This window comes from Tursiops truncatus, chromosome 5 (genome assembly GCF_011762595.2).
Source record: "Tursiops truncatus isolate mTurTru1 chromosome 5, mTurTru1.mat.Y, whole genome shotgun sequence".
Taxonomy (NCBI): domain Eukaryota; kingdom Metazoa; phylum Chordata; class Mammalia; order Artiodactyla; family Delphinidae; genus Tursiops; species Tursiops truncatus.
Genome location: NC_047038.1, coordinates 109,328,698 through 109,342,702, shown reverse-complemented (window position 1 = coordinate 109,342,702; position 14,005 = coordinate 109,328,698). Strand labels below are relative to the sequence as shown.

At 37.2% G+C, this 14,005-nt stretch overlaps 1 protein-coding gene across 1 annotated transcript in view; it reads right to left on the bottom strand.

Moving 5' to 3' along the window:
- The window catches only part of IQCM (IQ motif containing M), a 346,741-nt gene that overhangs the window by 181,972 nt on the left and 150,764 nt on the right, over nt 1–14,005 (bottom strand). The window contains 1 exon segment of the mRNA XM_073804676.1: nt 6,160–6,294. Coding sequence (XP_073660777.1) covers nt 6,160–6,294 — 135 coding nt within the window.

Below are 14,005 nucleotides of genomic sequence, written 5' to 3'. Positions count from 1 at the left end.
GATGTGATCTATCCTGGAGAACGTTCCATGCAAACTTGAGAAGAAAGTGTAATCTGCTGTTTTGGGATGGAATGTCCTATAAATATCAATTAAATCTATCTGGTCTATTGGGTCATTTAAAGCTTCTGTTTCCTTATTAATTTTCTATTTGGATGGTCTGTCCATTGGTGTAAGTGAGGTGTTAAAGTCCCCTACTATTGCTGTGTTACTGTCAATTTCCTCTTTTAGAGCTGTGAGCAGATGCCTTATGTATTGAGGTGCTCCTATGTTGGGTGCATATATATTTATAATTGTTATATCTTCTTCTTGGATTGATCCCTTGATCATTATGTAGTGTCCTTCCTTGTCTCTTGTAATGTTCTTTATTTTAAAGTCTATTTTATCTGATATGAGTATTGCTACTCCAGCTTTCTTTTGATTTCCATTTGCATGGAATATCTTTTTCCATTCCCTCGCTTTCAGTCTGTATGTGTCCCTAGGTCTGAAGTTTTTCTCTTATAGACAGCATATATATGGGTTTTGTTTTTGTATCCATTCAGCAAGCCTGTGTCTTTTGGTTGGAGCATTTAATCCATTCACGTTTAAGGTAATTATCGATATGTATGTTCCATTTACCATTTTCTTGATTGTTTTGTGTTTGTTTTTGTAGGTCCTTTTCTTCTCTTGTGTTTCCCACTTAGAGAAGTTCCTTTAGCATTTGCTGTAGCGCTGGTTTGGTGGTGCTGAATTCTCTTGGCTTTTGCTTGTCTGTAAAGCTTTTGACTTCTCCATTGAATCTGAATGAGATCCTTGCTGGGAAGAGTAATCTTGGTTGTAGGTTTTTCCCTTTCATCACTTTAAGTATATCATGCCATTCCCTTCTGGCTTGTAGAGTTTCTGCTGAGAAATCAGCTGTTAACCTTATGGGAGTTCCCTTATATGTTATTTGTCATTTTTCCCTTGCTGCTTTCAATAATTTTTCTTTGTCTTTTATTTTTGCCAATTTGACTTCTATGTGTCTCAACGTGTTTCTCCTTGGGTTTATCCTGTATGGGACTCTCTGCACTTCCTGGACATGGGTGGGTATTTCCTTTCCCATGTTAGGGAAGTTTTCGACTATAATCTCTTCAAATATTTTCTCAGGGCCTTTCTCTCTCTCCTCCTTCTGGGACCCCCTATAATGTGAATGTTGTTGCGTTTAATGTTGTCCCAGAGGTCTCTTAGGCTGTCTTCATTTCTTTTCATTTTTTTTCTTTATTCCATTCTGCAGCAGTGAATTCCACCATTCTGTCTTCCAGGCCACTTATCTGTTCTTCTGCCTCAGTTATTCTGCTATTGATTCCTTCTAGTGTATTTTTCATTTCAGTTATTTTATTGTTCATCTCTGTTTTTTTGTTCTTTAATTCTTCTAGATCTTTGTTAAACATTTCTTGCATCTTCTTGATCTTTGCCTCCGTTCTTTTCCCGAGGTCCTGGATTATCTTCACTATCATTATTCTGAATTCTTTTTCTGGAAGGTTGCCTATCTCCACTTCATTTAGTTGTTTCTCTGGGGTTCTTTGTTGTTCCTTCATCTGGTACATAGCCCTCTGCCTTTTCATCTTGTCTGTCTTTCTGTGAATGTGGTTTTTGTTCCACAGGTTGCAGGATTATAGTTCTTCTTGCTTCTGCTGTCTGCCCTCTGGTGGATGAGGCTATCTAAGAGGCTTGTGGAAGTTTCCTGATGGGAGGGACTGGTGGTGGGTAGAGCTGGCTGTTGCTCTGGTGGGCAGAGCTCAGTAAAACTTTAATCTGCTTGATGCTGATGAGTGGGGCTGGGTTCCCTCCCTGTTGGTTGTTTGGCCTGAGGTGACCCAACACTGGAGCCCGGGCTCTTTGGTTGGGCTAATGGCAGACTTTGGGAGGGCTCACGCCAAGGAGTACTTTGCAGAACTTCTGCTGCCAGTGTCCTTGTCCCTTGGTGAGCCACAGCTGACCCCCACCTCTGCAGGAGACCCTCCAACACTAGCAGGTAGGTCTGGTTCAGTCTCCTATGGGGTCACTGCTCCTTCCCCTGACTCCCGATGCACACGCTACTTTGTGTGTGTCCTCCAAGAGTGGAGTTTCTGTTTCCCTCAGTCCTGCTGAAGTCCTGCAATCAAATCCCGCTAGCCTTCAAAGTCTGATTCTCTAAGAATTCTTCCTCTCATTGCCAGACCCCCAGGTTGGGAAGCCTGACATGTGGCTCAGAACCTTCACTCCAGTGGGTGGGCTTCTGTGGTATAAGTGTTCTCCAGTTTGTGAGTTAACCACCCAGCAGTTATGGGATTTGATTTTATTGTGATAGCACCCCTCCTACCTTCTCATTGCAGCTTCTCCTTTGTCTTTGCATGTGGGGTATCTGTTTTGGTGAGTTCCAGTGTTTCCTTGTCGATGATTGTTCAGCAGTTAGTTGTGATTCCAGTGTTTTTGAAAGAGGGAGTGAGAGCATATCCTTCTACTCCGCCATCTTGAACCAATCTCCTTGCATTATTTTATCATTAAAATTTCTTATGCCCTAGAATACTACCTTTTTTAGTCCTCTTTAATCCCTTCTATGCTTAATCAAAATCTTATTATTAGGGCTTCCCTGGTGGCGCCGTGGTTGAGAGTCCGCCTGCCGATGCAGGGGACGCGGGGTCGTGCCCCGGTCCGGGAGGATCCCACATGCCGTGGAGCAGCTGGGCCCGTGAGCCATGGCCGCTGAGCCTGCATTTCCGGAGCCTGTGCTCCACAATGGGAGAGGCCACAACAGTGAGAGGCCCGCGTCCCGCAAAAAAAAAATTAAAAAATAAAAATCTTATTATTAGACAGCTTGTTCATATGAAAACAATTTTAGGGGAAACTCATTATATGCTCTCCATTTAATAACATAAAGCCATATCTTGAGAAAATAACAGAAAATCCAGTGTTGTCTGCTTGTAGTGGGTAAAGCTGTGCCCTGAGGAGCAGGAGGCCCAGGATACAGTTACAATTTGCCACCAACTAGTCAGAGAGGCTGAAATAATTCATATCCTATCTCAGACCATTGTTTCTTCAGATGCAGAGGGTATTTCGGGTTTTAACATTTTTGTCTAGGGCTCCACAGTGAAAGTGGATTTGTCTTCATTGTTGAGTTCATTTCAATTGCAGAAAACAACCTAAAAGTTCTATTTATGTGTTGAGAAAACACTGGAAAACCTTCAAAGTTCAAACTTCTAAAATTAGTTAGATATGAGGATAGATAATATAGAACCAAATTATGATTTTCTTTCCTTTGAGATATGCCATCTTATTGTTATTAGTTTCATTTGTTGAGATGTAAATGAATATCAAGTAAAGGTTCTCATGTTTGCATAGTCTTCAGCTTTTAAGATCAGCCATACATGCAGTCTGAAGGGGCTTCATTATTCCAAAGGAAGATTTTCAGACAAAAATCACATCCTCAGTCACAATTTTTTGTTACCATAGTGATAAGAAAAAAAATGGAAAAAAAAAAAAAAGCTAAAAATACCTGAACACATACAGACAGTTTTGGAACTTTGGCCTACTTGGTGTCATACACTGACGAAGTTAATCAGTTTAATTAAGTACATATGGGTTAGGTGAAATATTCTACTGGATGAAAAAATGTGTAGGTTGCACATCTGGAGCTATTATCCACAATCAAATAAGTCAGTATGAATGAAGAAGATTGACAATCCAAAATGCATAAAATCAGATTCTCTTAGAAGAAGCAAGCAGAAAACATTAATTTAGCTCCATTTCCCATAAATTTTCTGTTTTCTTTCCATTATTTTAGAATATCTCCATTTTAAATTAAAGCTTCTTATAAACCACTAGAATTTTGAACTGGATGTAGCAGCATAATTGGACATATATTTTAAATTATGTTAGAGTGGCTTCTTTCTATAAAGGAAAGCTTCCCAATTTTAGGCATTATAATAAAAACAGTATGTTTTATACTAACTGTTCTTTTGAAAATTCTAGTTTTAATAAGAAATTTAATAGAGTACATCATTTTCAGAAAACCTACTACATTGCAAGGCATTATCTAGTCTGTGAAAGATCAATAAAAGGCAATACTTTCTGTCAAGAATATTTTAACCATCTATCTAATTATGCTTTTGTAACACTGAACTTTTAAATTTTATTCCACATAGTAAAATGGAAAGAGCATTGAACTTGACTTGAATAGACCAGGGATAGTTTCTGCTCTCCTAATGACTTAAAAAGGTCTCTAAGTCTCAGTTCTCTCATTTGTAAAATGAACAAAAATGAGCATATCATCTTCTCTAGCACACAGGTCATTATGGTAAGCAAGAGATGATATGGGTGTAAACCAGTTGATAACATTCAATACAAAAATCTCTATAGAAATACGTCATTCAACAATTAGGTTCAACATTTTAACATTTTCAAAATAAAAATTATGAAAATTAATTGTCATAATTATCTAAGTATACTTAAAATTATTTAAGAATAATAATAGCAAACATTTATTGAGCACTTATAATGGGCCACATGTTTTACATGAATTATTTCATTTTAACCTCATAACAGCCCAATGACTTAGAGTATTATCTTCCTTTTACATATATATAAAGTAAGGCATAGCAGAGATAAATAACTTGTCCAAAGACATACAGCTAATAAGTGCTGAAGCCAGGAATTAAATCCAGTCAAGCTAATACTAAGCCATGCCCTAAACCTAAGCCTTTATGATATACTCCAAAATAATCAGTGAAGGAAAATATCACTATGAAACTGTTAATTTGAAGAAAAACATATTTTAAATTACCAAGTTTCTGAAGTATAAGTTTCTGAAATCCCTAATTGATTTTATTTTGCTGCATTCAATTTTTAAAATTTTATTATTATTTATTATAAAGAAAAATGGTAAGAATTTAAATATAAACAGTAAATACAGAATACCCTTATGACAAGTTATTACTCTATCATAAATAATGTTGTAAAAGATACTTATGGCTTGGAAATTAATGAGTATTGTTAAGCAAAAAAGTAGATTTTCAAATATTTAGAAAATTCCAATTTTCATAAAAATGTTATATGCACAGAAAAAAACTGGGAATGATGAACATCAAATGTTAATTGCTATTGGTCAGTAATCTTATATATTTCTATATTCCCAAATTTTCTATAATAAATATTTAATGTTTTTGTCATCAGGAAAAATTTGCTTAAACATCCAACATGATCTGGATGCTTCTCCAGACTGTGAACAAATATTTACCAAGAGTCTAGAAAACTTTTCTAGGTACTAGGGATTCAGCAGTGGCAAAGCAAAGTCCATACATAGGTAAAGAATTAGATAATTACACTAAGAACTAACAAAGGAAGAGAACTTCAACCTTTAATGAAGCTTCAACCTTGTCACTCTGACATTAATCATACCTTCCTACTGGTATGTGGGCCCTTCACCTCTACTAAAAAAAAAGGTCCTGAAATATTTTGTTTTGCTTGTTTATCTTTTCCTCTCAATTAAATTACGGGTACATCATTCATCATCTTTAAACATGGCAGCCAGCCATAGCATTAGTGTGGACACAGAAAGAAATGATGAGAAGAATCTTAAGGAGTTAAGGAAAATTCAATGAGATCTCCCAAACCTTGGTGACAATTTGCACTCCATTACTAATCTTTAGAGAATGGAGAAATGTTGTTCCATTTAACTTACTAAATATTCCCATACAAAAACAATATTATCATTTCACTTATTGACTGTTCAGAAAAGAAATGATTTTCTAACTGTGAAAATCTATTGCATTGAAATAATTGATAATGTTTAAACATTTAAACTTGACTATATTCTTTGGTACCAAATCTATTCAGCAGAAATCATTTTAGCATCAGTATTTAAAATACATGGTGGTTTAAAATATATCCTGACATAACTTATATTGTATCAAAAATACATTAAAAGCTTAAAAAGCTAAAGAATCTCTTCTACCTCTCTAAAAATAATTTTACCGTATTAACTTCTTTTAACCTGTTCTTTTAATCTCTTCTTTCTGATATATTAAAATCAGGTTTTGAAAATTTGAAAAAAAGGGACTTATAAGACAAGTTTAATGAAAGTAAGAGAAGGAAGGAAAGAACAAAGGAGGAAAACACGGAGGAAAAAAAGAAAGGAGAAAGCAAAAAAAAGAAATGAGAAAATACCTCTATGGACCAGGTCCCAAACCTCATCAATTTGTTGGTGCATTGGGAAATGACCACAGTCATTGAAGTACTTAAGGAGCTCACTTCTTTCTAATCCTTGCCAATCTTCTCTTCTAGCAAACACTGTTTCATAGACTACAAGGAAAAAAAGATAAAATAAAATATTTTCTTTGTAAATAACAAATCAAATATACACCCCACCTGAAAGTGTGATCTGGATTTGAAGACACTTTCACTCCAGTTTTATTTTGATGTCTGGTGATAAGCCTCCATGAGGTGAGTAGGACCATGTCAGCCTCCTGGGGCAGGCAGAGGAAGTGGGCATGCTTCTCCCTCCCCCACTCCAAAGGAGGGAAATTTGGTCTTGCTTCCCCAAAGAGAACACTGGCATCCTCTGGCCTGGTTTACATGACAGTTGTCCATAGACTCTACATATATCAACGTTCAAACCACATCGTAAGACATAGCTCAGGGCTTCTGGGGGCCTGATTTCTGTTGACCCATTTCAGCATGCATTTTTTATTAGTTTTGATTAGTTTCCCTAATTTTTTCATCTCTTTTTGACTTCTACCCACATTTTAACTATTTACTTGAATTGGTGATTCCACATTGGACTGCTTATTCTACTGCTGATTTTGCCCTTAAAATATCTACTTTTTGGTAACATCATGCATTCCTACTTCCTACTTTAATGTCTTTTGTCACTCCTGGCTCAAGGCTTCCCCAGAAAATCATTCAGTCGGGACAACCCTCACCTATTTCCCATACTTGGCATTAGACAGGGTTTAGATAATGACCAAGAGAACTGATGCACGCGTTTCGTAAGTGTAGTTCTCCATTTTATTTTTGTTTCAAAAAGATGAAATTGAGTCTCCATTCTGAAGTATATGGATTAGCCCCATAAATCTGATTGTTAATCAGCATTTACAAGTTGACAGGGTCTGTCCTCAGCACAGGTTTAGCTCTGAAATACGGGCTCCCAATGACAAAGGGCACCAAAGTGGTTTCTAACAGAAGTTAATGTATCATTCTGACAATCAACCATATAGACTTCAATTTTCTATCCATTCACTCATCCACTCATTCAGTTGAGATGGACAGTCATAAGACATCAACAAGTTCAAGAAACATTTAGTGATTGCCTGAATACGAGTAGCTATTCCAGATTCTGAAACACAGCAGAAAATAAACATAAATGTCTATTTAATATCTCTATGATTTTTTCTATTCTAACAAGCAAACTAGAGCAGTTGCTGTCTCCATTCATATTGCCTTGTCCCTTACATGTCTGTGCATGCTAATCTGATTTAAATTTCCAGCACCTGCATTTCATTGCCTAAGGGGTCCCTCTGGCTGCAGGACTCCACTCTGCCTACCTGTGCAGCAAGCCAGAAGTGCCAGGCGATCAAGGCTCCCATTGGAGCAGCTCTTCATCTCTGACTGGGGGAGTTGGTGGGTAAAGACACAGCACTTGAGGCAAGGTGGCTGCACTGTTCCCTAGAGGGATTAAGCTCTGGTTGCCCACATGGTAACCATGTGGGCACCTTTGGTTAGATGGATGAATGATGCACCTTTTCCTTCCTTCCATCTCTTCCCTGACTCATTTCTCCATTCTGCTAACAGTATTTCCCCAAATAAGTTAGTTGCACTCCCTCTCACTTTTTAAAGGATTAAGTAAAAGAAGTCCCAGCAGTTTCCTAATGAAAGAAGAGTTTTCTCTTTCTCTGCCTCTCTTGTTTTCTCTTTCTGCCTTCTTCTTCCTGCCTTTTCATCTCTCAAATACTTTGCTCCTTCCTGCTTTTTTCTCTAGAAACCAGGCTGCTGGACTGGGGAAACTGATCTGGGTTCTATGATTCTGTGACTGATTCTATGACTTACATAGAATCTCTTTCTCTCTCTGGATTATTCCTTCCTCAACCTCTAGCCACCAAAAAGGAGGCATTCTAACTCAAAGAATTCTGGTTATTGATAAATACTTTTGGTACATAATTTTAGCATAATTAATAAGCTTAATGAAAACTATCCTTTCAAAAAATATTTTTGAGCCCTTCTGATAAACCAAGCATTTGTTAACAGTGGGTATGTATTAATGAACATAACAGACACAGTTCTTGTCTTCATGGAACTTACAGTCCACTATAAAATAAACATTTTATGACTAGCTGAAACTACCAAAAATGTAGCACTTTTACTTTATAAGGCAATAAGTTGCTGATTCCAGTTAAATATAAGTTATTTGGATCATTTTGTTGTTGTAGTTTTATTTCGTTTTTAAAGAAAAGTTACAAAAGCCATTGTTGGTTTTTTTAAATAAACTTATTTATTTTTGGCTGCGTTGGGTCTTCATTGCTGCGCACAGGCTTTCTCTAGCTGCGGCAAGCGGGGGCTACTCTTCATTGCAGTGACTGAGCTTCTCATTGCGGTGCACATGTTGTGGAGCACGGGCTCTAGGCGCGTGGGCTTCAGTAGTTGCAGCATGTGGGCTCAGTAGTTGTGGCTCGTGAGCTCTAGAGCACAGGCTCAGTAGTTGTGGAGCACGGGCTTAGTTGCTCGGCAGGTGAATTCTTTTTTTTTTTTTTTTTTTGCGGTACGCGGGCCTCTCACTCTTGTGGCCTCTCCCGTTGCGGAGCACAGGCTCCGGACGCGCAGGCTCAGTGGCCATGGCTCACGGGCCCAGCGGCTCCGCGGCATGTGGGATCCTCCCGGACCAGGGCACGAACCCGTGTCCCCTGCATCGGCAGGCAGTCTCTCAACCACTGCACCACCAGGGAAGCCCTACAGGTGAATTCTTAACCACTGTGCCACCAGGGAAGTCCCATCCAAGAATTCTTAAATGGAACACAATGATGACAGGGAACCAAGCAAATGTTCACCTTGTATGAGCATCAGTTACTCCCTGTGCCCTCACACAGTGACATCCACGGGAGTTACTTCTTGCTCCCAGGCTATTATGTTCCAGCTCCTAGAGTTTTCTGCTTTTTGAAGTTGTGTCTCATCCTTCATAGCCTATCAGAAGTCAACTCACAGTCTCCTCTCCAATGTTCTAATTTCAGGATTCTAAGTTTCTATGGGCCTTCACTTTGCTGAACTTCCTGACCCCCAGCGTGTCCCCCAGGATGCAGGGGCCAATCTTCACCCACCCATCGTGTTTCTGCTTCTTGGCTGTTGCCATCTTTCTCCAGGAACTGAGTCTGCACATGCAAAAGCAGTTTTAAGTTTAAAACAAACTCGAGAAGGAGATACAGAAATTTCTCATAAATCCTTTACCCCCACACTCAAAGATAACTCCTCCCCCCATTATCAATTATTAATCAATGCACCAACTCCAGAGTGGTGCGTTTGTTATCAAGAATAAACCTACACTGACACATCATAATCACTAAAGCCAATAGTTTACCTTGGTGTTGTACATTCTTTGGGTTTGGACAAATGTATAATAACATGTATCCATCACTGTACAAAATAGTTTCATGGTCCTAAAACTCCTCTGTGCTTGCTGTTTCATCCTTCCCCCCACCCAATCCCACCCCAGGCAACCATCCATCTTTTTATTTTCTCCACAGTTTCGCCTTTTCCAAAATGTCAGATAGTTGGAATCATACAGAATGTAGCCTTTTCAGATTGGCTTCTTTCACTTAGTAATATGCACTTAAGGTTCCTCCATTTCTTTTCATGGCTTAACAGCTCATTTCTTCTTATAATGAAATGATATTCACTGTCTGGGTGCACCAGTTTATTTATCCATTCACCTACTAATGGAGGGAAAAGCTTGGAAGGTTGCTTCCCAGCTTTGGCAATTATGAAAATGCTGCTATAGATATCCATGTGTAGGGTTTGTGTGAACATAAATCCCCTGTGGCTAAACACCAAGGAGAATGATTGCTGGATTGTATGGCAAGAGTACGTTTAATTTTGTAAGAAAACACCAAACTGTCTTTCAAAATGGCTGTATCATTTTGCTTTCCCACCAACAAGGAATAACAGTGCCTGCTGCTTCACATCCTTGCCAGCGTTTGGTGCTGTCAGTGTTCTGGATTTTGGCCATTTTAATAGGTGTGTAGTGGTATCTCTTTGTTGTTTTAATTTGCACTTCCCTGATGACAAATGATGTGGAACATCATTCCATATGCTTATTTGTTATCTGTGCTGAGGTCTCTGTTGAGATCTTTGGCCCATATCTTAATCAAGTTGTTTGCTTTCTTATTGTTGACTTTTAAGAGTTCCTTATATATTTCGGATAACAGTCCTTTATTAGATATGTCTTTTGCAAATATTTTCTTTCAGTATGTGGCTCATCTTCCCATTCTCTTGATACTGTCTTTCACAGAGCAAAAGTTCTTCATTTTAATGTAGTCTAGTTTATCAATTAATTTTTTAATGAGTCATGTCTTTGGTGGTGTATCTAAAAAGTCACCATACCCAAGATCATCTAGGTTTTCTCCTATGTTACCTCCTAGGAGTTTCACAGTTTTGCATTTTACACTTAGGTCTATGATCCATTTTGAGTTAATTTTGTGAAGTGTGTAAAGTCTGTGTTTAGATTTATTTTTTTACACATGGATGCCCAGTTAGTCCAGCACCATTTGTTGAAAAGACTATCTTTGCCCTATTATATTGCCTTTGTTCTTTTGTCAAAGACCGGTTGACTATATTTATAGGGGTCTGTTTCTGGGCTCTCTATTCTGTTCCACTGATCTATTTGTCTATTCTTTCACCAATATCACACTTGAACTTGTAGCCTTATCATAAATCCTGAAGTCAGATAGCATCAGTCTTCCAATTTTGTTCTTCTTCAATATTGTGTTAGCTATTCTGGTCTTTTGCCTCTCCATATAAACTTTAGAATCATTTTGGTGGTGTCCACAAAATAATTTGCTGAGATTTTGAATGTGATTGCATTAAATCTATAGATCAAGTTAGAAAGAACTGACATCTTTACAATATTGAGACTACCTATCCATTAACATGAAATATCTATCCATTTATTTAGTTCTCTGATTTTGTTCATTGGAGTCTTGTAGTTTTCCTCATAAAGATCTTATACATATTTTGTTATCTTTAAACCTAAGTATTTCATTTTTGGAGGGTACTAATGTAAATGGTAGTGTGTTTTTAATTTCAAAGTCTACTTGTTCATTGTTGGTATCCAGGAAGCAATTAACTTTTGTATATTAACCTTGTATCCTGCAACCTTGATATAAATGGCTTGCTAGTTCCAGAGGGTTTTTGTCAATTCTTTCAGATTTGCTACACAAATGATCATATGATCTGCAAACAAAGATAGTTTTCTTTCTTCCCAATCTGTATGCCTTTATTTCCTTTTATTGCTTTATTGCATCAGCAAGAACTTCCAGCATGAAGTTGAAAAGAAGTGGTGAGAGAGAGTGGTGAGAGAGGATGTCCTTGTCATGTACCTGATCTTAGTAGGAAAACTCTGAGTTACTCACGTTAGGTATGATGTTAGCTGTAGTTTTTTTGTAGTCTTTATCAAGTTGAGAAAGTTCCTCTCTATTTCCTGTTTACTGAGAGGTTTTATTATGAATGGGTGTTGGATTTTACCCAACTATGTTAGTGGATTCATCTATTTCTCCTTGTAGTTCTATCAGTTTTTGCCTCACGTAGTTTGATGCTATGTTGTTAGGCAGATACACAATTACAATTGTTAATGTATTCTTGGAGAATTGACCCCTTTACCATTATGTAATGCTCTTCTTCACCTTTGATAACTTTCCTTAATTTGCAACCTGCTCTGTCTGAAATTAATATAGCTGCTCCTGCTTTATCTTGATTATTGTTAGCATGGTACATTTTTCTCCATCCATTTACTTTTAACCTATATATGTCTTTATATTTAAAGTGGGTTTCTTGTAGACAGCATACCATTGGGTTGTGTTTTTTGACCTACTCTGACAATGTCTGCCTTTTAATTGGTGGATTTAGATCATTTAATGTTCGAAGTGATTACTGACACAGTTGGATTCAGATCTACTATATCTGATAGGTTTTCTATTTGTTGCCCTTGTTCTTTGTTCTTATTTTTCTCTTCTACTTTTCTCTGCCTTTTGTAATTTTAATTGAGGATTTTATATGTTTCTATTTTCTCTCATTTCAAAGCATACCTATTATCCTTTTTTTTTTACTTTATTTTAATGGTTGCCCTGGAGTTCACAATATACATTTATAGCTAATCTAAATCCACTTTCAAATAACACTATCCTACTTCATGGGTAGTGCAAATACCTTACAATAACAAAATAATTCTAATTCCTCCCTCCCATCCCTTGTATAATTGTTGTCATTCACTTCACTTATACATACATGTACATATATCAGCATATATAATTATACCTAAGCTATATATGTATATTGTAATTGAGTATATTGTTAGTATTATTTTGAACATGTTATCTGTAAGATCACTTAGGAATAAGAAAAATAAATGTTTTATTTTACCTTCTTATTTCTTCTTCAGTGCTCTTCTTTACTTTTTGTAGTCTGAGTTTCTGACCTATATTATTTCCCCTCTAAGAAATTTCTTTTAACACTTTTTGTAAGGCAGATATACTGGCAACAAATTCCCTCAATTTTTGTTTGTCTGAGGAAGTCCTTCATTTTTTAAGTATAATTTTTAAGGGTACAGAATTCTGGGTTGGTGTTTTATTTCTCTCAACATTTTAACTATTTCATGCCATTCTCCTTACTTGCATGGTTTTGGATAAGTCAAATGTAATTCTTTTTTTTTTTTTCTCCAGAGGCCAGGTGCCTTCCCCATCTGGCTTCTTTCAGAATTTTTGTCTTTATCTTTAATTTTCTATAGTTTGAAGATGATACGCCTAGGTGTAGTTTTTTGGAATTTATTCCGCTTGGTGTTCTCTGGACTTCATGGATCTGTGGTTTGGTGTCTGACATTAATTTGGGGAAATTCTCAGTTATTATTGTTATAAATATTTCTTCTGTTTCTTTCTTCTCCCTCTGGTATTCCCATATGTTACTCCTTTTGTAGTTGCCCCACAGTCCCTAGATACTTTGTTCTGTTTTTTATTTCAGTTTTTGTTCTCTTTGCTTTTCAGTGTTCAAGGATTCTATTGATATAATTTCTAGCTCAGAGAATCTTTCCTCAGCCACCTTTCCAAGAAGCCCATCAGAGGCATTCTTCATTTCTGTTACAATATTTTTTATTTTTATCATTTCTTTGGGGTTCTTTCTTGGGATTTCCATCTCTCTGCCTACCTTGCCCATCTGTTCTTGCATGCTGTCTATTTTATGCATAATCAGCATATTTAATCATAGTTGTTTTAAATTCTCAGTCTGATAATTCCAACATCTCTGCCACGTCTGGTTCTGACGTTTGCTTTGTCTTTACAAATTGTGTTTTTTGCGTTTTTGTATACCTTGTAGTATACATGTAGCTAGTCATGACATAGTGGGTAAAAGAAACTGCTGTAAAAAGGTCTTTAGTAACGTGGTGATAAGGTGCTGGGGGAGAGGAAGTGTTCTAATGATTAGGTCTCAGTCTCTTATGGAGCCTATGTCTCTGGACTGTGAACTTTATGAATGTTTCCCAGTTTTTTTCTTCCTCCTTAGGTGGGACAGGATGGTCAGAGTGGACTGGAGTTGGGTATTTCCCTTCCACAGGTTTAATTAGGCTCTGATAATACCCAGCAGGTTAGGCTCTGGTTAATTAGTTTCCTCTCAAGGCAGGCCTTGTTAAGAAGAATGGAGTGCTCTGGCATATTTCAAAATGGTTCATTTTCTCATATTTACTGTGGGAATCTGATTGAGCTCCTGGAGGTAAATATCGCAGTATTGTGGAGGCCCCTTTATGACTGGATCCTCTGGAATTTTT